Source organism: Muntiacus reevesi, chromosome 2 (genome assembly GCF_963930625.1).
Source record: "Muntiacus reevesi chromosome 2, mMunRee1.1, whole genome shotgun sequence".
Taxonomy (NCBI): domain Eukaryota; kingdom Metazoa; phylum Chordata; class Mammalia; order Artiodactyla; family Cervidae; genus Muntiacus; species Muntiacus reevesi.
Window position 1 is genome coordinate 179,949,667 of NC_089250.1, and position 22,868 is coordinate 179,972,534.

General features: G+C 60.6%; 1 protein-coding gene across 2 annotated transcripts; it reads left to right on the forward strand.

Annotated features, from left to right (window-relative positions):
- The first annotated feature begins 1,398 nt into the window (after positions 1–1,398).
- On the forward strand, positions 1,399–22,828 carry RAB40C (RAB40C, member RAS oncogene family). Of its 2 annotated transcripts, none has more exons than XM_065923926.1 (7): positions 1,399–1,531; positions 2,256–2,473; positions 14,102–14,162; positions 14,609–14,669; positions 19,975–20,052; positions 20,350–20,572; positions 21,041–22,828. In XM_065923926.1, the coding sequence occupies exons 2-7, from the start codon at positions 2,332–2,334 to the stop codon at positions 21,319–21,321; spliced, it is 846 nt and encodes a 281-aa protein (XP_065779998.1). In that variant the 5' UTR covers positions 1,399–1,531; positions 2,256–2,331; the 3' UTR covers positions 21,322–22,828. The 2 variants fall into 2 exon arrangements, with proteins under 2 accessions (XP_065779998.1, XP_065779999.1); XM_065923927.1 differs by lacking the exon at positions 1,399–1,531 and adding an exon at positions 1,580–1,675.
- Positions 22,829–22,868: the final 40 nt, after the last annotated feature.

The window sequence follows — 22,868 nt, forward strand, 5'->3', positions numbered from 1 at the left end:
TTTCCCTGGTTGCAGGGAGAGGGAGCTACTCTCTAGTTATGGTATGCGGGTTTCTCACTGAAGTGGCTTCTCTTGTTGCAGAGCACAGGCTCTCGGGCTCCCAGGCTCTACAGGCTCAGTAACTGTGACACGTGGGCTTTGTTGCTCTGTGGCATGTGGAATCTTCCCCAACCAGGGGTTAAACCCATGTCTCCTACATTGGCGGGTGGATTCTTTACCACTGAGCCACTAGGGAAGCCCATATGCTAAACTTTTGTTAACTACATGTCATGTGTGAATATGTTCTTGGGAAAATATTATCAATGAGAACACCACTCTCCATGCCCAAAGGAAACCATGCTGTCCATTTGGTGAGCATCCTTCCAGACTTTATCCTGTGCACACATTATATTTCTCTATGCACAAATCTAGAATGAAATGAATTAAAATTATAAAGCATTCCTGTTAAAGTTACACTGGGTATAACTGTACTGGCATTTGTCTTCTCAGGTCAGTATTGTTCCCAGTTTACCTCATTGACTGAAGGGGCTGCGTAAACCTGGTTGATTTAATGGCACCCTATCCCGGGTCTAGGCGGTTTCACCATCACTGCAATGCTACAGTGATTCCTTGAGCTTGTTTCTGACAACTTCTCCAGACTAAACAAGACACGGGATTATTAGGCTGTCCAACCTCCCTCCCAAAGAGCTGTTGCCCACATCTTGGCCCACACGTGACATTGCCGATCCGACGGGGAGAAAAGTATTATTTTGCTTTACTTTTCATCTTGAAGAGTAAAACTGTTATCTTCACACGTGTTCACACGCAGTTCTAACCCATCCTGTAAACAACCCCAAAGTCACTTCCTCCTGGAGGCCCCCTGGTCAAACCTCAGAGTCCCACGCCCTGCCCCCCACCCGGCCTCACCAGCTCAGAGCCGGCAGTGCCATCTTCTCTGGAGCCGGAGGAAAACCAGCGCGCTGAGCCCGCCATTCGTAGCGTCGGGCCATCGGAGCCCGGCTGTCTAACTGCAGACCTTGCCAGGTTGGAAAAGCAGAGGCGAAGGACCGGAGGGGACCTGCTGCGCTGGGGGCCCTGCGCCCCCTCTAAGACCCGCGCGTCCCCTCGCCGCCCCCAAGCATCCCTTCCTCACCGCCGCCCGCCCCTCCTCACCGTAGCCCACCGCCCTCCTCGGCCCTTCGGGCCCGCCCCCTCCTCACACCTTACTTCACTGCCCCGGCAGCCCGGCTGCCCAGGAGGCCGAAGCGCCCACTCGAGAGCGGAAGTCCCGCCTCCCGCGGCCACTCCGAGACCGATTGGCTCCCCTCTCCGCGCCACGCCCCCTTGGCGGAGCGCGCCGCTTCCGAGGGCACTGAGGCAGGTGGGCCGCTCCGTCCCGTCCGAGGTTTTCGTGGGGGAAGCAGCAACGACTTTCCCGAGAGCTCAGTCCTCCCGCGCCTAGCCGCCTCACCTCCTCTTGGGGACGGCCGCCGTCCTGCTCCGTCCGCGGAAGCAGGAGCGTACGCAAACTGAAGCTCCAGGCTCCTGATTGGTGAGCATCTCGGAAGGGGGGCGGGCTCAGCGGCCGAGACCGACGTGCGGGCGGTCCAGTTGCTCTGGGAGGGTCTGCAGCGGCGGCCAGTGGCGAAGGAGAGAGCGGGCCGAGGAGTCGCGGGAGCAGGGGGCAGGGTTGCCGGTGAGTCCGCGATGCTCCGTGGGACGCAGCGGGGACAGCGGGGCTATGACGGACGTGCAGGCGGACCAGTGCTTCCGGGAAAGCGGGCGGCAGACGGCCAATGGCGACGGCGGGAAGGCGGGGCGTAGCGACGACGGGGCGGGGCATCTGCGGGCTTCTCTGCGCTGCCTGGGAAGTGGCGGGGCGGGGCATCTGTGATGGCCCGGCGCTCGGGCTAATGGCCGCTGAGAGGGGGTGGGGCATGACCGATGGCGACGGCGCGGGGGCGGGGCGGCGGCGGGGCTGGGCGCTCGGAGGTCTCGCGGCGGAGTCTGGGAAGCGGGGGCGGGGGCTGGGGCGCCCGTGGTTCTGAAGGACGTGGCCACCGACCAATGGCCATGGGAAGGGGGATGGCGGACGACCAATGGCGACGCGCGGGGCGGGGTGGAGCGGTGGGGCTGCGCGGCGCCTTGCGGGAAGCGGCGGGGCGGCGGCGGCGCTGAGGCGAGCAGAGAAGAGGCCTGGCGGCGGTGGTGGAGCAGGTGCGGGCTGAGCGGCCTCGCCGTCCCCCGGCCCCGCTCACCCGCGCCGGCGCCCACAGGTCGGCCGGAGGCCTCCGCCCCGGGCTTCGCGGCGCCGTGGGAATGCGGGCGAGGCCCGTGCGCGTGTGAGCGACGATGGGGACGCAGGGCAGCCCGGTCAAGAGCTACGACTACCTGCTCAAGTTCCTGCTGGTGGGCGACAGCGACGTGGGCAAGGGCGAGATCCTGGAGAGCCTGCAGGACGGCGCGGCCGAGTCCCCGTACGCCTACAGCAACGGTAAGCTGACACCTGGTGCCGCACGGCGACCTGCGTCCGCCTGGCCGCGGGCCGGCGCCGGGCGGGGGCCGGGGAGCAGCGCCCTAGCTCGCCGGGGCCCGCCGCGGCCCGCCGCGGCCCGCGGCGTCTCTGGGGCGGAGACTTGGTCTCGGGCCTCCGAGGAAGAAGGGCCTTGCTTTGGCCCCGCGGCCGCCCCAGGTGTGCACACCTCGGCGTCCTCAGAGGAAGGCGGTTGGTTCCGGGCTCCGAGCATCAGCACCTTGTGCTGGAGGAAAACGCGCACTTCTGACGGGATTAAACGTTCTGTCCACGTTCCCGGACGTGTGGCCCAAACACGGCACATACGCATCTGTGGCATCTGCCTGGGTTTCTCAGCGTCCGCGGTTGATGGGGCAGCGCGGCCCCTCCCAGGCTCTGGCGCTTCTTCCCCGGGACCTTCGTGCTCCTGGCAAGGCTGTCTTTCCTGAGGCATTCTGCTTCTTGGCGTTCTCGTCCTTCACACTCTTTGTGTCTGGGGTTCTCGCGAAGGCTGTTTACTAACCTGCTGGCTGTGGCGGCGGAGACTGTGGGCGCTGCTCCTCCATCCTTTCCTTTCAGGACTGTCAGGGTCGTGGGAGTACCTGGACTGGCCGGGCCCTCTCCCCGAGCACGTCCTCCCAGCCTCAGCGAGGGTAGGGCCCTGGGTTCATTTTAGGGGCGAGAGGGCCAGCGGGAGGCGTCCACTGCCTCTGCCGGGTATCTCCAGGTGCAGATGGTGGGCTCTTGAGTCATCCTCACCGAGTCGCTGCCCAGGCCGGTGGTGCGTATCCGGCAGATCGCAAAGCCAGGGCACCGTCAGGGCAGCAGCGGTTTCCTCAGACGAGACCTCTGCTGCTGAGGGTCCTCCTGCCGGTTGTGGCGAGCGCTGGGGACACAGCCACAGGTGGAGAGGGGACCCGCCTCCTCCCTGTGACAGGCGGAGCACTGCCTGAGGCATGGAGACGGTAGGGACCCAGGGACTCCTGGTGACCTGGGCCAGTGTGGGTCGTCAGCCAGAAACGGTGAAGGGAACCCCTCTTGGGTGGTCCTCTCGCTCCCTGGGAGCTCAGATTCCTTCCTGCTAACACCCCAGCATGGGGCCAGGGGAGGCGTCCATGCCTGGGGCAGGACTTGGCGTCGAGGCTCCTGTGGACCGGCTGGGAGTTGCTGGTACAGTGGCGGCTGGCAGGAGGGAGGCACTGGCGGCCCAGCGGCTTCTCCCCAGGGCTCCACAGACTCCGCTCCAGCGCTATCTGCACTGCTGGGTCCCTGGGGCACTGAGTGCACCCCAGAGCTTGGAAGCCTTCTGCCATTGCTCAGGCCCTTCCCATTCACAGAGGGCAGTTCCGCTCTTCGCACCCTGGCTCCCAGAGTCTTCAGGGTTAGGAGTAGTGGGAAGACACATCGTGGTGACGCGCCCACATCCTCGGAGCCTGGAGACCAGGCACAGCTCCGTCCTCACTCTCTGCTCCTGGCATCAGTGCTGCTGGGCATGCGCCTCCTTTGAGCCCGGGGTGTGGGGGAGGGAAGGAAAGAGATGGAGGGGCCGGAGGGGCGAGCTGGTGTGAGCGGTGTGCTTGTGCGGTGGCCGGCCCGGGCTCTGCCCTGCCGGTTTTTTCTCTGTTTCTGGGACCCAGTGTGCCGCTGCGGCCCTGCACAGGTCCAGCTGTTTCTGGGGCTGGAGGTTGGTTTCTGTCCTCAATGCCGACCCGAGGGAAGCTGCATCCTGGAGCTCTCATGCTGAGGTGTGCCCCCTGCTGTTTTCTCTGTTGTTTTGTCCCCAGTGTTGGCAGGAGACTCGTGCTCAGGAGGCACAGCAGGCAGCCTGCTATGGCACCCCTGGGCTCACGGTTGCCACCCAAACCCTCCCAGTCTCTCCTGTTCCTTTGTGCTTTCTTGGGCGCCTCAGTCTGGAGCCAAGTGAGTTCGAGGTTGTCTTCCCTTGGTCGGGTGCTGGGTTCTGGGGTGAGATCGCAGCGGCAAGCCCTTCTCCCACTTGTGCCTGCACCCTCGGCTGCATCTCCAGCCTGGGCCTGGGCCTGGCCTGCTTCCCGATGACCACAGGCCTCCACTGCAGCGCTTCGTATGTGCAGTGCGTCCCAGGAATTGACCAGGCGCACAGTGGCTGCTCCCTTAAGAGCTGGTTTGCATGTGGGCAGTACTTAGTGTGGCGGACACGCCTGTCACAGGCTATCGCAGGGCCCAGGACCACATCAGTGAGGACATCGTCCCTCAGTTGCTTGGAGAACGTGGGGAAGGTGTCAGTGTCTGGCGCCCTGACCTGGAGCGAGCTGCAGAAGGAACACGGGAGGGCGGGGAGGTGGCGCTGGGCTGACTGTACTGACCTGGGTGCTCTGGGGAGCACGCTGGGACTGCGTGCGGGTGTCAGAGACGATGGGAAGCTGAACTTCGTCAGTCCTTTGGGAATGAGCTGGGAAGTAGAAGTGAATAAAGCTTCCCAGGTGGCACAGTGGTAAAGAATCCACCTGCCAAGGCAGGAGATGGAGGTTCGATCCCTGGGTCTGGATGATCCCCTGGAGGAGGAAGTGATACCCACTCCTGTGTTCTTGCCTGGAAATTCGATGGACCGAGAAGACTGGAGGACTGCAGTCCATGGGGTCACAAAGAGCTGGACTGAGCAACTGGGCATGCAGGAAAGGTGAACTTGAACTCAGTGTAAGGTGGTAACTGAGGTTTCTCAGTCACATTTGGGATCTGGTAGTAGTAAGCAGATTCTGGTGTCCACAGTGGACGATTTTCTTCTGTGGATGTTGGAATATCCAGACCCTCGTTGGCTATGGACTTGCGTCCTTCGGAAGCAGGGGGACGGAAACAGCGGCGAGGGAGACTGGCCCCAATTGGGGCGGCGGGCACCACCGGGAGCACTCAGGGGAAGTGCTCACACACTGGGAGGCTGCTCGGCAGGCAGGCTTCCAGGATGCTGGGCGGGCTCTGCCTAGTTGAGTCAGGGTGTGCAGATGGCATGGCGGAGAGGACGCCCGTCCTCAGACGGAAGAGCAAAGTGGGGAAGGCCCAAGCCCTGGGAGTGGGTCAGTTCTCTGCCCACAGCAGGTGCAGGTCTGGGCAAAGGAGTCAGTGTCAACCCTGGACACAGGTCTTTGTGGTTGCTGTTTAGTTGCTCATTTGTGTCTGACTCTTTGCAACCCCATGAAGTGTAGTCCGCCAGGCTCCATTGTCCATGGGCTTCTCCAGGCAAGAATATTGGAGTGGATTGCCAGCATTTCCTTCCCTGGGGGATCTTCCTGACCCAAGGATTGTACCCGGGTCTCCTGCATTGACAGGCAGATTCTCTACCACTGAACCACCTGGGAAGCCCCTGGACAGAGATTTTGGCTGGTGATAAACACCAAGGGTTTGTGAACCCGAAAGGCTACCTGGTGTGTTCTGTGGGTCAGACAGCACGGCCCCGTGGACCCCCAGTGGGCAGATGTCCTGGGACCAGGGTGGTTCTTGGGGGCGTGAGCTGAGCTGACAGCCACCTGCGCTTTCCCAGAGAGCAGTCGTCTGTCACCTGGTCTGAGGTGGGATGGTACCTGTGGACGAGGGCTGTGCACACTACTCTAGGAGGGGATGGTGATAGGTGCATGGGTTGGGGTGTGCAGGCCTGAGAATGCAGAGACGTCCATCTGAGGGGCACTGAGGTGCTGTGTTCAGGTCCAGAAGCCGCCGCAGAGGCTGTGGGTGCTGCAATGTGGCAGTGTGGCCAGCCACCCGCGCCCGCCTTGTGGGCCGCACTGCCCCGGGGCTGCGGTGGCTCAGCGTGCTCTCCCTCCCCTTGTTTGGTCCCCCCTCTCTTCCTGGGTCCGATGTTGTCAGTCCTCAAACTGCCGGACTCTGATTTTCCAGCTGATGTAGTTTGGGCGGGAGGAGGTGTGTCCCTGAGCACAGGGCTCAGGTGTGACGTGACTGCAGAAGCCTGTCAGCTGCAGGTGTGCACGCGTGCATGCACACACCCCACGCACACCAAGGAGCTGTGGTGATTTGACTTGGACCACGTCAGCAGCACCCACATCCCTTAACAATGGGAGCAACTTGAACACGCTGTTGCTGCTGGGAGTGTTCTCCTCTCTGTCACCTGGCAACACGGAGAGTCTTCAGAGGGGAGGTCCTGGTGAAGAGCACGTGGGGGATGCTCACCCCTGAGGTGCAGTGGGATGGGGTGCTTGCCTGTGAGCTCAGCACAGCGCAGCTCAGAGGAGGCTCGCTTTCCCGCTGGGTGCGCAATCGCCTGCGTCCATAGCCGGACGAGCCCCACTTCCCACGAGTGATGAGGCGCCCACCCTGAGGAATTTAAGGGGCACATCTGCAGGAAAGCAAAGTTTTTTTTTTAATAAAAATGAAAAACTTCAAGCAACCCACATTCTGGCAAGGACATATGGAAATTGGTAGGGTGAGATATTGTGGAGCCTTTAAAAATGCTGGTGTGGAGGAATATTGAATGAACATTCAGAGAAGCTTTTGTCATTTTGTCAAGTCTGTGTAAGTAAGACAAAGGGCAGAATCGTTGACTGAAGCACTCGAGACGTTAATGGTCACCCTTGAGTTTTGGGATTATCAGTAGGGTGTTGTGTGTTTTTTTTAAAATAATGTTGGAGGTTTTGTGTGTGAAACATGACTTGCTCTTCATGGACAGCAGAAAGCTTTGTTGTGGTTGGTCTCATGTGGTTTTCAAGGTGTTAAGGGAACCAGCCCATGACCTCCTTGGAGCTGCTCCCCAACCTGAGTGCCCACTTGCAAGGGCGTCCGCTCTGTCCCTTCCAGGCCCATGACGGGCTGCCGCCTGCACCTGTGGTTCCGACCCTGTGCCGCCAGAGAAGGGCGGGTGCGGGGCCAGCAGGTGGTGCTTGTGCGGACAAGTCTCTGTGGTCAGCAGATCAGTGGGTAGCCCTGATCACCGTGTGACTCAGGCCCGAGCCACCCCACCCGACACCCCCTCCAGCCCGCTTTCCTGCCTGAACTTCTGTAAGCGGAGCTGGATGACCTGGCCTCTCTTGGCTGCTTGTTTTGACCAGCAGGTTTCCATGTCTGGGTCACCCTGAGGGGCGCTGGTGTGCAGATTGTCACATGTGTCTTGGAGAGCAAGCACGCGTGTTTCTGTCGGGCGTGGTGAGTGCTGGGGGTGGGCGCTGCCTGGCAGCTCTCCAGTGCGGTTTCTGCCCCGCAGGGAGGGCGTGAGGGCTGCGGGCACCCCACGCTCACGGTGCTGAGGGCCGCCTCCTGGTAAATCCTCCCAGCAGGCGAATTTTAGACTGTGTTGAGTTGTTATGGCCGGCCTGAGATCGCCACCCCAGTCGCACATCCTGTGAGACCCCCGCCGCGGTCGCCCGCCCCCTGAGACCCCCGCCGCGGTCGCCCGCCCCCTGAGACCCCTGCCGCGGTCTCCCGCCCCTTGCCGTCTCGCCGCTCTGCGTGCGCAGCAGTCAGTAAGGTGGGGCTGAGTCCCTGTTCCTTTGCTGTCGACAGAGGGCTGTCCCAGCCCCTCAGGGTCACCTGCGCTCCTCACTAGGTCCCCCTCCTCCACTCTGAGAGCCAGAGCAAGGCCCTCCTTCCATCGCGTCTGTCAGACTCACTGGCCAGGGGTGCCCACCTCTGACTCTCGATGACATCCGGCCGGGGAGGCCCATGACCCATCATGTCAGCAGAGCCCTTCGCCCTGTGGGAAGCGTGTCCTCGGTTCCAGGACTAGGACTGCCACAGCCCTACGGAAGGGTCTTTGGGTTGTTGGTGTCAGTTGGCTTTTGCAGGCTGGTCGGCGGAGTGCACATCTGTGTTTCTGCCCCTGCCAGCACTGGGCGGGTGTTCCCCAGTTGACATGCTCACACCTGACCCCGGAGATGGTATCAGGAGGTGGGGCCTTCGGGAGGTGATCTGGTCAGGAGGGCTCCTCGCAGGCTCCGCCCGAGGACACAGTGGGCAGCCACCCCTTCAGACGCTGGATCCCCCTGCACTGAGTGGTCTCCTGGCCTCCAGACAGGGGGAGATAAATGTCTGCTGTCTGTGAGTCTCAGTCTGTGGAATTGTTTCAGTTCCGAGCCGACCAGAAAGAGCCACACACATGTCTGTGGGGCAGGAATCTGGGCTTCAGGGGCTCTGAGCACTCGTGGGCCAGGCCAAAGGCCCGCTGAACTTGAGTGTTGTCAGCGGCGGTGTCCACCCTCCGTCCCTGGGCACAGGCCACTCCCTAGGAGCGTCCTGCTTCACGGAGCCGCAGGGTTGTCCGGGCAGTGTGACCGTGGTGGGGCCATCGTCACTGGGCCCTTCTCTGAGGGGCAGAAACCAGGCTCGGCCCCCATCGCCCTCGGGAGGACTGGGGCCTGTGCCGACCTGTGAGAGGGCCCGCCACACTGCAGAAGACCCTCCTCTGCCCTGGAAGGAAGCACGTGGCAAAGAGAAGCCTTGCTGTCCCCCCTCCACCCCTGGGGAGAGGGTGTGCAAGGGCTGGTCAGTTGTGTCCAGGAGGACCGCTTGGCCTGGTGCTTTCCGCATGGCCACGCACAGCCCCAGCACTTCCACACGTCTGCCGCTTACAAGGACCTAGGCCTTTTTTGCCTTTGTTTGTCTCTGGGAACTTGGCGAGATCTGGTTTTCCCTCCCTAAGGAGTAGCTCTGAGGAGCAGCGGCTGCCTGTCTGGGTTTGGGGCAGCACCCTGACGCTGGGCGTTGGCATCGTGTTGGGTTCAGGAGGGGAGTGGGGGTCTGGGAGCCGTGCTGGGAGACCAGCTTCTCCAGCACAGGGATGGCGGGGTGACAGCAGCCCCTCCATGCCCGGGAGCTGTGCACCCATGTCAAGCACAATGGAAGGCGTTGATCAGCGTTTTCTCCTTCCTTCTTAACCCAGTCTTTATCATTTGGTTTTTTCTCACTATTATGAAATTTTAACAACTTATTCTGTGGCTTTTCATCTTGTTTGGAAGTGCCTAGGTGGATATACACTGGAGCTGCCGATTTCTCCGTAAGGACTAAACTTGGGATGGAAGTGGGGCTGGCAGGTTGTTTTGTAGGTGCGGCACCCCTCCTTGCCAGTCCTGCAGACAGGTTTGAGTTTTGCCTGGACTGGTGCATGGGAAATGACCCCCAGCCCCCAGGGGTCAGGCAGGCTGTGCTTGGCAGTCTTGGTCCTGACAGCTGTTGCTCCCAGGGAGGGCAGAGCCCTGGGCTTCTGAACACCCGCGGTCTTGGTTTGTGCGCAGGCTAAAGCTGAGAGCTGATACCGCTTGTCCCTTCACCCTGCTGACCTTGTTCCTTCCCAGGGCTGGAGCGAAGGTGGGTCTTCTTGAGGTCTTTTGTCCTGCATCGGCGCTCGTGGGTGTGGGAGATGTGGGTCCCAAGGGAGGACCGCTTGCTGCACTGAGGGGAGAAGGGCCCAAGGGAGGCGGGTGCCGTCGTCCACAGGAGAGCCCTGGAGGCCGTTGGGGCCCCACTGGGCTGCGAAGATTGGCTGGTGGGGGCGGGTTCCTGCTAGCTGGTGCTGCCTGGCCTTCCTCCTGGGTGTCCCTACACGCAGTCCCAGCCCCTGGTGCGGTGGCTGTCGGGGCCTGAGGGGTGCCTGGTAGACTCCTCCATCACCAGGATGTGGGCACTTAGGATGGGACCTGAGTGCCCTGCCTCCTCCTCCAAGCCCTGCTCTGAGCACCTCTGGGGAGGGTGGAAGCGTCGGTGCCGGGAAGTTCCTGTTGCGCCCCTGCCTCCCGGGCTGTGCTCCTCCCAGCTGGGTGGGTCCTGTGGGCCAGGGTATGTGGGGTCTGCAGGGGAGCAGGGTCCCAGGTGTTGGCCCTTCTGGACAGGTCTCTGCAGCATCCCCTTGACTGTCCTTGAGAAGGAGCGAAATTAGTGGATCACCTGTTCTGCCCACGCTGGTCACCCAGCGCACACGTCTGTAATGTGAAGCAGGAAGAAGGGGTGCGGACGGTGTCGTAAGGTGGCTGTGGCCGAGTGAGTCGGTGCCTGGGGACAGCTGTGCGATGCTGAGAGGGTGAAGGGAGAGTGGGCCCGGCGGGGGCGTCACTGTGCACAATGTGGTTTCTTTCAAAATGCTGAACAGTTCTTATTCAGATTCTGAGCAAACAACAGACTCCTAAAGTGGAAACGTCCTTGTGAAATGTCGGACCCCACACAATGTGGAAGGTGGGGTCTCAGCTGTGAACACCCAGCGACGGTGGGGGCACGGGGTGGAAGTCGACCCTCAGGCTGCAGTTCTTGGCTCGGGGCCACATGGGGTGGCTGGAGCCTGGCAGAGTGAGGCGTGCAGAAGGCCACCACGTCAGGTGAACCGCGCCCCCTCAGAAGCCCCGGGGAGCAGCAGACCTCCTGTGAGCCCCCAGGAGAGAGGGGCCGGCTGTCTAGGAGGCGCAGAGCTGAAGCCTGGGCAGCCGGGGCCAGCAGGGACACAGCAGGCCTGCTCTGGCCCCCAGCCGCCACCTGAGCCCTGCATCCGTTGGAGGAGTGTCTGCAGTCCTAGGCCCCCGGCCGGGTCCTGTGGGGCCTCCTCCCCGTGTGTGAGGTGCCCTTGCCCCGCCCCTGTGTGTGCTGGGCAGTTGCCCTGGCAGCTGGGACTGGTGGTGTTCTGTGCCCACCAGGTGTTCCATGCATCCCATGAACCTGTTGGTCCTCGAGGATGGCTGGGGGACTGCAGTTCTGCCTGGATAGGTGCTGAGGCCACAGGTGGGGTCCGGGCTGGGAAGCTGTGGGGTCTGGTGCTGTCCCTGCAGGCGGGCCTCCCTTTGCACTCGGGTGTTTGGTTGTCTGAGTCTGTAACGCACACTGTAAATTTCTGCCCAGATTTTGGGGGGTTGGTGGGTGAGCGGCAGTGTAAGCGTGAAGAGCATACTTGAGATGTGTTTTAACCACGCTCTGCGGCTCGTGGGATGTTAGTTCCCCTAGCGGTATGGGACCCCTGCCCCTGCAGTGCAAACACAGCGTCCTAACCCCTGGACCGCCAGGGAAGCCCCTCCTTGCGGTTGTTTAGAACCTCCGAGGCAATGGGTCAGTCTGACGGCTCCTGTGTCTTCTGCGGAGCCGGCCCCCCTGCCATTTTCAGCTGGACCCCACTGTCTGCCCTGAGGATCCTCCGACCCTGGGCGGGCTCTTGGGCAGGCGTCCCACTGGTTCCCGTCCATGGGCCCTCTGGCTCAGCTGTTGTGCGTGGGAGGGTGCTGGGGGGATGGCAGAGCTGGTCCCAACTCTGTGAGCCTGTCCGCACAGGGCCCTCTGGGGCGTCTGGCAGTGCTGTGAGCAGAGGCCCTGAAGGCTAGGGGCTGGCCGTCCTCTCTGGAGTTGAAGTCCTGAGTGAGGAGTCAGGCGGGCTCAGGCGGGGGGTGGGTGAGGTCCCTGTGTCACCACCCCTTGGCCACGGAGGCTGGCGTGCTTGCAGCGGCTCCCTGTGCCCTGCTTCCTCCTAGGCCCTCCCTGGGCGCCCGCTCCTCCCCACAGCTCCAGGCTGGCCCTTGGGCCCTGGTGCAAAGTTGACCGCAGTCCTTTCGTGGGGGCAGCCTCGGGGTGGGTCCCTGTGGCCAGCACCCACTGGGCTGAGCCCCCACAGAGGTGACTGCCTAGAGGATGGGCATCTGCGGCCTTCCTGGGAATCACTGTGTCCAGCACTGTCCTCACAGGGTCTGGCTCATGCAGCTGGAGAGCCCGGACCTTCTAAGGCGTCCGGGGCCAAATCTGAGCTCCCCGTTTGACAGAGAATTCCAGGAGTTCCCTCCCAAAGAAGTGGGTTGTTGGCAGATAGTTGAGGGGAGGTGAACGCACAGGAAAGAGGGTGGAGACACCCGAGTTCTGTTTCTTTAGCTCGAGAGTGTGTGTGGGAGAATCTTCTCTTCCGTCTTGAAAATATTTGTGGCAAAATATATGCAACATAAAATTTATCATTTTAAATATTTTAGGTGTACAGTTCAGTGGCCCTCCCAGCATCTCCAGAGCTTTTTCATTTCCCAGCTGAGACTCCCCACTGAGCGCCCCCCACCCCCACCCCGCCTCCAGCCCTAGGCAGCCTCACTCCCTCCACTCTCTGTCTGATGCTCATGCTCCAGGGACCTCGCAGAAGGGAGTCAGGCAGCGTTTGTCTTGTGTCTGACCTGTTTTACTGAGCACAGTAATGTCTTTAAGGTTCATTCCTGTTGCAGCATGTGTCAGACGCTCCTTCCTCTTTAAGGTGGGATAATACTTTATTGTACAGATGAACTGTGTTTTGATTGTTCATTCTTTCATCTTTAGAGACTGGGGCTGTGTCCCATCTTTTAGCTATCGTGAATAGTGCTGCAGTGAGCGTGCATGTGCAGATACATACATGTTGGATGGGCTTTGTGGATTCCGTGGTGATTCTGAGTTTAATTCTCTGGGGGAGCGCCGCGCTGTTCTCCATGGTGGCTGCACTATTTTCCAGCCCCACCAGCAATGCTCACGGGTTCCGGTTTCTCTGCGTCCTCACCAACACGGCTTGTTTTCTGTTTTTTTGATAATAACCATCTGATGGGTGTGACGTGGTGTCTCATATGGCTTTGATCTGCATTTCCCTAGTGATTAGTGATCTTGAGCACCTTTCATGTGCTTATTAGCTATTTGCAAATCTTCATTGGAGAGACATCTGTTTTAAGTCTTTGGTCCACTTTTTAATTGGATTCTTTTTGTTGAGTTGTAAGATTTCTTTGTATTTTCTGAATACTGGTCCTTTTTCAGATACATGATTTGCAAGTATTTATCGTGTCCCATTTTGTGGATTGTGTTTTCCTTCTGCTGAGTGTCTTGATGGGTGGGAGCCAGGCTTTGACATGTGGCCAGCCGTGAGTGGGGTAGAAGGCCCTCAGGTTAGAGGCCCCTCGTGCAGCGCTGTGGTGGACTCGGCCCACATGCCAGGTCTGCATGGAAAATGCCCATTTCCAAGCCTCCCTGGAACAGGTGTGAATAGCCGAGAACCTGGGATGTTTAAGGCTTCAGGGAGGAGGAGGAAGGACTGAGCTTTTAGGACACCAGTTGAAGATCTTGCGTGTAAGGTGATGTGTCCAGCACTGTCCCTGCTCCTGCCAGGGAGGGGACTTCTTGGACTTTTTCCTCATGAAAGTATAAGAAAATAATAAACAGGGAACTGCTACATAATATAAGAAACTAAATTCAATATGTTATAATAACCTATGATGGAGAAGAATCTGGAAAAGGATACATGTATAAAACTGAATCGCTTTGTGGTATAGCTGAAGCAATTGTAATTCAACTATACTTCAATTTTAAAAGTATTCAAAAAATGAAAAGTAAAGACGTGGCCAGCAGAGGTTCTCTGAGAGCTTTCCGGAGAAGCAGCATTTCAGATGCCACTTTGTCATTAACAGTGCTCCAGACACACTCCAGTTATCAGCACCTGGGTGCTGGGTGAACCCAGGAACTCAGAAAACCCATTAGCTCTGAGAAGCGCGTGCCGTGGCCAGCCACCACCCTCCCTTTGGCTCACGCTTTGGCACCCACCTCGGGCCGCTGGGACGCCAAATCAGGTGACTGAGGTCGCTGGGCTCCCTGGCTGCAGCCGTGACTCCTCTGGACTGCAGAGACCGGGTCCTGGCCAGGTGAGTCCTTCACCCGCTTTCCGCTTTATTGCAGGGATCGACTACAAGACAACCACCATCCTGCTGGACGGCCGGCGGGTCAAGCTGGAGCTTTGGTGAGTTGGGCTGCACGCCCAGATGCCTGGGCGGGGGCTGCTGTGCTTCCGTTGTTGCCGGGGCCAAAGAGCAGGGTGCAGTGAGTCAGGGTCCTTAAGGAAACCCCCAGCACAGCAGCTGTGGAGACAGGGGACCACATGTGGTGCAGAGACCGGAAGGTCAGGGCTGCCTGTCCTGGCAGAGCCCAGCTCCCTTTTGCCCTTAAAGACGTGTTTCAGGGGCCCCAGGCCTTCCCTCCTTGCCCCGACTGGACTCCACATCAAGGGCGTTTGCAGACCCTCGCAGTTGATGTGTGACTTCCCCCGCACTTGGGTTCTCCAGCCCCACAGGGCAGTCTCTGGGGTATTCAGGCCAAGGAGGTCCACGGGACGCATGCAGAGCAGGAGGGGCAGGGTCTTTCATGCAGCTGGGCTCCCATGGGTCGCATCCCCCCACTTTGTTTCAGGGATACCTCGGGCCAGGGCCGGTTCTGCACCATCTTCAGGTCCTACTCGCGGGGTGCACAGGTAAGACCTGCACAGCCATCCTCCGGGGGGACCGCAGGGCTGTGGCACCACGTGCAGAGCACGGCAGCTGTGGGCTCGGGGCCAGCCGGCGTGACAGATGGCTGAGCCCTGTGGGAAGGGCTGCTGCAGATCCCAGAGGGCGGACACAGGCTGTGGTGGCGGGCCTGCAGGGAGGAGCTGCGGGGCTGGGCTATGTGCAGTGCGGGGGCTCCTGGGGACCTGCTCGTCCCTGTCCTGGGCGTCTCACGGCGGCCTGCGTGCCAACCGTCAGTGTGAGATTTGAGGCTGCACGGAGGGAAGCAGCAGTTGTGTGAGCAGACCAGCTGCCCACTCGCTGCCTTTGCGAGGGGACTTGCTTCAGGGGACCTGTGGGGGGCCAAGACTCTGATCAGGTGGGGCCTGCCCCCCGACAGTTGCCTGGACAGTGGAGGCCAGGCCTCCTCTGCTTGGTGAGCAGGAGCTGACCCATTTGCAGGTGCCTCTCAGGAGCGTCCGGAGCTCAGCTCCCTGCCGCGGGTGGGTGGGTGTGTGGTGGACAGCCCCCGGCGGGGCTTCCAGCTGTGTAGGCCTCCACCGAAGTGCCGGCGACAGTGCTGCTGTCAACCCGCTTAGCCTGGTGGTCCCACCTGGAGCAGCTGCCCCCAGACGGTCAGAGCCGGCAGCCTGCAGACTGGCCGGCACCAGCGCAGACACAAGGGTGCGGGGCCGCCCTACAGCCCAGGTCGGCGGGAGAGCGCGGGCACCCAGGAGTGTCCCGCGGCCCGGTCTCTGTGGGGCTCTGACGGGGAGTCCGCACGTGCACGGGGGGACGGGTGTCAGGGCCTGAGACCACAGGCTTCCTGACGAGGTCTCTGGTCTTCCTGTTGCTTTTGGATGTTTCCCAATGTTTACGACGCACTTGTTGCTGCTTTTTCAATAAAACAGGAAATGAGGTGGGGGGTAGTTACCTCGGTTTATGGGGACAGGGCGATCAGGGAACAGCAATGAGGCCCTGGGGGCCTGAACGCAGGCAGGCTCCGCTGGGACGGGCGCAGGCGGGCCGGCTAAGGGCTCGCCTGCAGGGGCCTGGGGAGGGGAATGCCTTTCCGCATCCACTTCTCTGCAGGGCAGTGGGCGTGGACATGTCACTTGTGCTGGCTGACTACGCTAGTTCTGGATGCTCCTGTTGCTTCTGGGCTGGAAGAACCAGTCGTGGATCCTGAGTGTGTCTCCAGCCTGGGTGGTGGGTGGGGGTGGGTCTCCCACTGAGAAGCTGACCTCGGGTCTCCTGCCTGGTCGATGCCCCACGCTGGCCGTAGTGTGGCCTGTGCAGCCCGGGGTGCGATCAGCAGCTGCTCCTCCCCAGGTCCTGTCTATTCTGTCGCCTTCCTGCCCTGGCGCAGTCCCCAGAGGCCCCGCAGGTGCCTGGGCCCCACAGCCGCCGACGCAGCCCTGGCTGCACTCACAGGTCTCTTCCTGGGAGGCCCTCTCTGTCTCAGGTCTCCTGACTTGTGACCCTTGTTTTCTGTTGCTGAGGTGGCCATGTGTGGCCCAAGCGGCCAGCTTGGGGGACCATGGTCCCCTGTGCCAGTTCCCGTGGGCTGGGCATGTGGTGGGAGCCAGGGGTGGGCAGCGTCCTGTCGAGCTGGGGCTTGGGATCAGCTGGGTTAGCACCAAGGGGAGCTCAGCCAGGCACTGGTCTCCTGGAGAGAGGTGAGTGGTCTGGGCACACACGCCCTTCCAGCGAGTGCCTGGGCGGGGTGTGTGCGGGTCGTCTGCTCCCCTCATCAGCGCATTCGTTTCTGGGCAGAGTCGTGCTCGCACCATGGGGCATGGGCAGGGGCGTTCAGCCACAGCCTGTGGTTCCTTGGCAAGCGCGTGACTCAGCCCCACACTCTCTGACCTTGGTCGGGCGGTGATTGCGCAGGTGTGTGTTTGTCCAAACTCATTGAACAGGTCACACCTGAAATCCCTACGTTTTTTGGTGTGTAAGCTCAATAAACTACCTTGGCAACAAGGGTGCATACGCCTACCCCACACCTGGGAGGTTTTCTCTCGCAGCTCGAGTCGCCAGTGTGTGCTCAGAGGCTCGCCGCTGATGTTTGTGACAAAATGAGGTGCGTTGCCTGTGACCCAGCAGCCACGCCCGCTGACGAGCCTGGGGCGAGAGTGGCTGCTGTGGGGAAGGGCCCTGGCGTGCCGGGCGGTTTGCACCAGGACCTTCTCTGGGTCAGGAGACGTCTGTGGGCGCTTGAAAGACAACAGCAGGTGACTGGCGACGGGGGGCAGGACCAGAGCCTCTGTTTCTACCCTGGAGTGCTTAGTAAGTTTTAAGAAGCTGAGCCAAAGTTAAGAGAAATGGGACGAATACAGTAAGAATGTCTTTCCCACTCCTGTGGCTCTCTGAGGTCACAGCTGACTCTGGGGTCCTTTGGAGGGGCCCTGGTGACCAAGAGCCTCATTTTGGGGTCTCAAGGAAGCCACCTGTGCTCACTCCCAGGCGTCTTTCCTGCCAAGTGTGTGGTCCCTTTGGTCCCTGCCCACAGTTGGCCGTCTGGCTGTCCTTCATCCTGTGACGTCTCTGTTATTACCCTGACCTGGTGGACACGGGTGGTGGCAGTAGGCAGAGACTGGTGCCAGTTAGGAGACCAGCCAGAGGCTCTTCGACAGCCTTGGGGTGCACTTGAGCCTGAACCCAAGAGATGGGCTTCTCCCCATTTGCTTGAGCTTCCAAACGTTACTGGTCCCCTCTTCTTCCCCACCTGCCCGCACTGGCTTGGTGGGTCTCTGTGATTGGCTGGGGCCCGCTCAAGCTGCCAGTGAGGTGAGCTGTGCATGAGACACAGCTTGTGGGACCTGGGTCCCTGACCACGGCTGGAACCCGGGCCCCCCGCATTGGGAGACTGAGGCCCTGGACCACCAGGGCAGTGCCTTTCTGGAGTTTTACATGTGGAACCTCCTGGAACAGGCAGGTGGACTGAGTGGGAAGCTATCATCAATGCTCAGCTGGGGGAGGATGTCTGAGGAATTCCCATTCACAATGAAGAGGACATGTAGGATGAATTAGTGCTGACAGAGTTATAAGGAAATAGAAACATGGAGATGGGGATCTTGCAACAGATTTGATAGTGCTGATCTTATCCTTGCAAGTCAGAAAACTGAAGCATAGTATTTATTAATGGCTGGCCAAGACTCCTTGTCAGGCCAGGAGAAACCTTCGGCAAGAACTGATGGGACGTGGAAGTAGTGTGCACTGCATACTGGCTGGCTCGGGAACCAGGACCACCCAGAGGCGCTCCTGGGAGTGGGGTGTGGGGGTGGGAGGAGCGCCCCTGCTCCTCGTGCTCCCGGAGCACAGTCCGCTCAGGTTCTGGAGCACGACAGTCTGCTTCTGACGCTTTAACAAGCCAGGACGAAATCACTGAAGATGTCCTATTGGCGTCTGGCTTGACGGATACTCTGGTTTCAGGGCTCCGGCAGGTGGCCATCGGGAGCATTCCCAGCACTGCTGCCTCACCCTGCTCGCCGCTGGGAGCTCAGGTCAGGCTGGTTGGAGTTCAGGGCAGCTGTGCCCACAGCAGGGTGGAGTTCAGCCTTCAGGCCATGGCCAGCACCTGGGCCCCCACAGCCTCAGCAGTCCTGGCCTTTTCTGGTTGGCCTCAGTGGCTGCCTGCTCACCCCACCGTGGCAGTTACCCCGCACACTGGCATGGCCAGGCCTTTGGTTGCACGGCAGCCCCTGCCTCTTGCCCTAGTGTGGCTCCAGGCCAGATGGGGTCCCGTCAGCCCCGGAGGAGGTTTCCCCTCCTGGAGGCCACGCTTCCATGCTCCCTCTGATTGGGGCTGCACCCGGCCTGGACTGGGCTGTCAGTGAAGGCTCAGTCAGGTTCCCAAAGAGCACTGCTCTCTTAACATGATGTACTAAAGTAGATTCCTTTTTATATTATGTGTAAAATGTAACATTGATAGGTTAATAAAGATGCTTGAACCAAAAACATCACATAGGAAGCATAAGCAAGGAAATAAGTCCCCGTCCAGCCCTTCCACGGGCGGTCACGTCTGTGGAAGTCTGTTCTGTGTGGTGTATTTGTATTTCTGTTTTCTAAAACTGCCCATGTGTGGCATTGGGGTTCGTGTTTGTCACCTCACTGTCTGTGGTGCCCGTGAGCAGTGTGGGTGAGCGCAAGTGTACCCTGCTTTCATTGTCTGCCCGCCTGACTGCTGGGGAGCCTGGGGGCCACGCGTTTAGTTTGTCTGTTGACGTTTGCTTTATGAGCAGTTGTGTGTTGAGTATCTGCAAAGACTGAACGCGGATGTTTGGCCCGGTCCTTGGTCCCTGTGCCTTTTGGTGGACTCTGCCCCCCACAGCGGGCAGCTCCCCTCCAGGCTGGGCGTCCCCCCCATCCCCCATCCGCAGGCAGCTCCACCCTGCCCTGAAAGCGGTGTCCACCTGCTCCTTAGCAGGGCCTAATTCGAAGCATAGTTTCAAGGGGAAAGGCTTCAGAATTCCTCGTTTTGAGATGGAGGGTGCCTTCCATCGCAGCTGCACTCTCCCCTTCCCCATGTATGACGGAGACGTGGGCTAGATGAAGGCGACTCCCTGCACAGGGAGGGCGTGAGCCCTGCTGGCAGGTGGTTCTCACAGAGCCTGTTTCGGGGTGGAACATGAGGCCAGAGACGGGGGTGAGCCCGGGGCCCTGAGGTTTGTGAGAGGTTGCCTCCAGGCAGGCGGAATAGTGGTCTCCAAGGGCTGTGATAGGGAAGTCTCCGCAGTAGAGCCTCTGTGCGGCTCTCTCGGGGGCAGCTGCTCCCGGGCTCACGTCCCCTGCAAATGTGGGTGGGACCGCTCAGAAACACCTCTGCTTGGCACCCCCTGGTTTCCCCATGAAGAGTGCCCCACACCACAACCCAGTGTGCGCCTGCCTGTCTCAGGTGGAGTGATTTTTAAATGATGTAGGGTAACACAGCGTGCTTGAAGGAAAGACATGGAAAAACTGTGGTTCTGCCCCAGCGGATTCGTCATGTGGAGGGAGGCAGTACTGACCCCTTGAGGTCCCTGACAGTCAGATGGCCCCCACCCAGACGGTGGACAGGGCAGGCCGCAGTGAGCAGACAGTTCAGGGCTAGGTGAGCCCTGTGCACAGAGCCCCCCTTAAATGTAGGAGGAAGGTTCAGAGCTCATTTTCCTGTTGGGTAAATTGCATGTCCACCTGACAGCTTGGCTGGTGCCCAAGTGCCCCTGGCCCTGCCCATGTGGGGAAGGGCCTGAACAAGACCCCTCCATCCGCGGGAAACTGGACCTCGTAATGCTCACACTTCTCTTGCAGGGAATCCTGCTGGTGTATGACATCACCAACCGCTGGTCCTTTGACGGCATTGACCGGTGGATCAAAGAGATTGACGAGGTAGGTGTGCTGCCCCAGACCCTCTTCCAGGGCCACGCCCATCCCTGGCACGTGGGCCGCCATCCCCCACTTGCAAGGGGAGCCTCTGTGGTCCCCACTTGCAGCGCTTCCCACGCCCAGGTTCTGTGCGTCCCCATCCGCTGGCTGCTATGGCACCGTGGGTTGGGGTCCTGGGCCCCCACGGGCCCAACCTCATCATGGAATTGATGGAGGGCCTGCCCGCGGGCTGGGGGCCGGGGGTGGGTGCAGAGGGGCATCCCGCCACTGCACCTCTGCTGAGTCCTGCACACCCCCTAGCACGCACCCGGAGTCCCCCGGATCCTGGTGGGGAACCGGCTGCACCTAGCCTTCAAGCGGCAAGTTCCAACAGAGCAGGCACGCGCCTACGCGGAGAAGAACTGCATGACCTTTTTCGAGGTCAGCCCGCTGTGCAACTTCAACGTCATCGAGTCCTTCACTGAGCTGTCCCGCATCGTGCTCATGCGGCATGGCATGGAGAAGATCTGGAGGCCCAACAGAGGTGATGCGGGGGCGGGGGCTTGGAGGGGAGGGGCCTATTGCGGGGGCGGGGCTCGGAGGGGAGGGGCCGGCTGCGGACTGACCTGTCCGACCGTCAGCCAGAGGACAGGTTCCAGGCCCCAGTCCCACCAGAGCAGAGCTAACGAGCTGGCCAGGGAGGCTCAGTTCGCACCCAGGGTGACAGGTTTGGGGGTCTAGCCGCCAAGCCCTGTGGGGTGGGGAGATGGGGGCAGGGTGCCCAGTGGCTGCTCTTGGCTTGCCTGGCGCCAGAAGGAGGTTGTTCTGCTTTGGGAAACCTGGGAACTTTGCGCACCGCCCCTCCCAGTCCCCAAGCCCCTTCTCTGTCACTTGTGCTCATCTGATGGCGAGATTGTCAGTTGCCACCAAGACCCCCCACTTTACCTCCCCATGACCTGACCCCTCATCATCTGATACCCTCCCCCCCCCCCCGCCCCACCCCACCCCGCAGTGTTCAGTCTGCAGGACCTCTGCTGCCGGGCCATCGTTTCTTGCACCCCCGTGCACCTCATCGACAAGCTCCCTCTGCCCGTCACCATCAAGAGCCACCTCAAGTCCTTCTCGATGGCCAATGGCATGAACGCCGTCATGATGCACGGGCGCTCCTACTCGCTGGCTAGTGGGGCTGGGGGCGGCGGCAGCAAGGGCAACAGCCTCAAGCGGTCCAAGTCCATCCGGCCGCCACAGAGCCCCCCCCAGAACTGCTCGCGCAGCAACTGCAAGATCTCCTAGCTGCGGGAGGGTCAGCCTGGGAATGCTCCTGGCGGGCTCTGGGCCCCGTGCTGTGTGTTGGGGACTTTGGCTACACAGCCCCTCCTGGGAGGCCTGGGGAACGCACCTGGTAGGCTGGTGGTCTCGGCCAGACCAGCTGCACAGGACAGCAGGGACCATGCTGTGCGGATGCTGGCGGAACATGCCGGGACCCCGAGAAGCGGCTGAGAAGGGCCCTGAGGAGGCTGTGCCTGGAGATGGCCTGAGGACTGGGGCCAGGCCCCCTTTCTTATTTATGTAAAGGATGGTTCACCCGTTTTGTACATTTTTAAAGGACCAGTAGGGAAGCCTCTGTGCAGCCACGCAGTGAGCGCACAGCCGCTGAGGGGATGAGCCCGGGGACACTGGGGGAGGGCGGTGAGGCTGAGGCCGGAAGAGAGCCACCATCCAGGCTTGAATCTGAACTCACAGTGCACTTCACACGGGGCATGGCCATGGGGGCCAGCGGGGGTCACGGGGACCCCCAGCTGCACTGTCGGCCTCTAAGCATGGTGGTCGGTGTGCCTGCCCCAGGATGCTGGGCTGCAGCTTCCAGGGCTCCCACCAGCCCTCCCGGAGGACAGTCCTGACCTGTGGGATCAGGGCCAGGGGTGACTCAGAGGTCTCAGGTTTCTTGGAAAAGGAAGTGGGCATACCCCCATGTCCCTCCCCCATGCCCTCTCCCCACTCAGGGGCTGGTAGCCTTGTGTGATTCTGCACCTTCAATTCCGTTTGTACCTGTTGCCACGTGAAGTTGGCTTGGCCTCTCTCCAAATTGACACAGAGCTGTTTGTAGGCAAGCAGTGCTTGCTGGGCCATGAGGCCAGGGTAGGTCTGGGCTGAGCCAATCCCACTTGCCCTGGAGTTTCTAGACCCTACTCTGGCCAGCTTCAGTTTGCTGACCTTGGGTGGGATCCCATAGCTGCTCCTCACCCAGACTCACCTCTCTGTGAGGTCACACGTCACAAGAACCTTCCTCGCCCGTTTTTTCGTGGTGGACACTGAGCCCCTCCTCGAGGACCCACCAGCCAGCCTGAGCTGGAAGCTTAGCTTCCTTCCGTCCACCTGGCTGGTGACGTGACCACAGGTCACACTGGTGCTCAACTCTACCTCCTGCCTGTGGGCCCCTCCCTGGCCTGTGACCCCTTGATCAGGACTTCTGTGGTGGATGCCCTGGGGGCTGCTGTCCTGAGAGGTGAGGTGGGGGGGGCCGCAGCATCTGTGGACGGGTGCCCGGCTGCCAGCAGGGCCTGAGGAGGAGGCCCACCCTTCCCATCTGCCAGTGGGTGCCCCTTTGGACTGTTTGAAGGGAACAGACGGCCCTACGTTCACCGTGTCAACACTACCCCTGCTGCTGTCCACATTTGCTGGACGGTCCTGCGTTCACCGTATCAACACTACCCTTCGCTGCTGTCCACACCTGCACCATTCCTGGGCTTGTCTTGGGACGGTTTTCATTTCTTTGTTCAGTAAACATAATTCAACTCTGGTCTCTCGGCTGCATTGGGAAGGAATGAAGGTCTGGCTCT

Excerpts from the sequence above, each read along its gene's own strand:
- RAB40C (XM_065923926.1), top strand. The coding sequence starts at position 2,332 with ATGGGGACGCAGGGCAGCCCGGTCAAGAGCTACGACTACCTGCTCAAG. Across the intron at positions 2,474-14,101 it reads CCCGTACGCCTACAGCAACG|GGATCGACTACAAGACAACC; the intron begins GTAAGCTGACAC and ends GCTTTATTGCAG. Across the intron at positions 14,670-19,974 it reads CCTACTCGCGGGGTGCACAG|GGAATCCTGCTGGTGTATGA; the intron begins GTAAGACCTGCA and ends CTTCTCTTGCAG.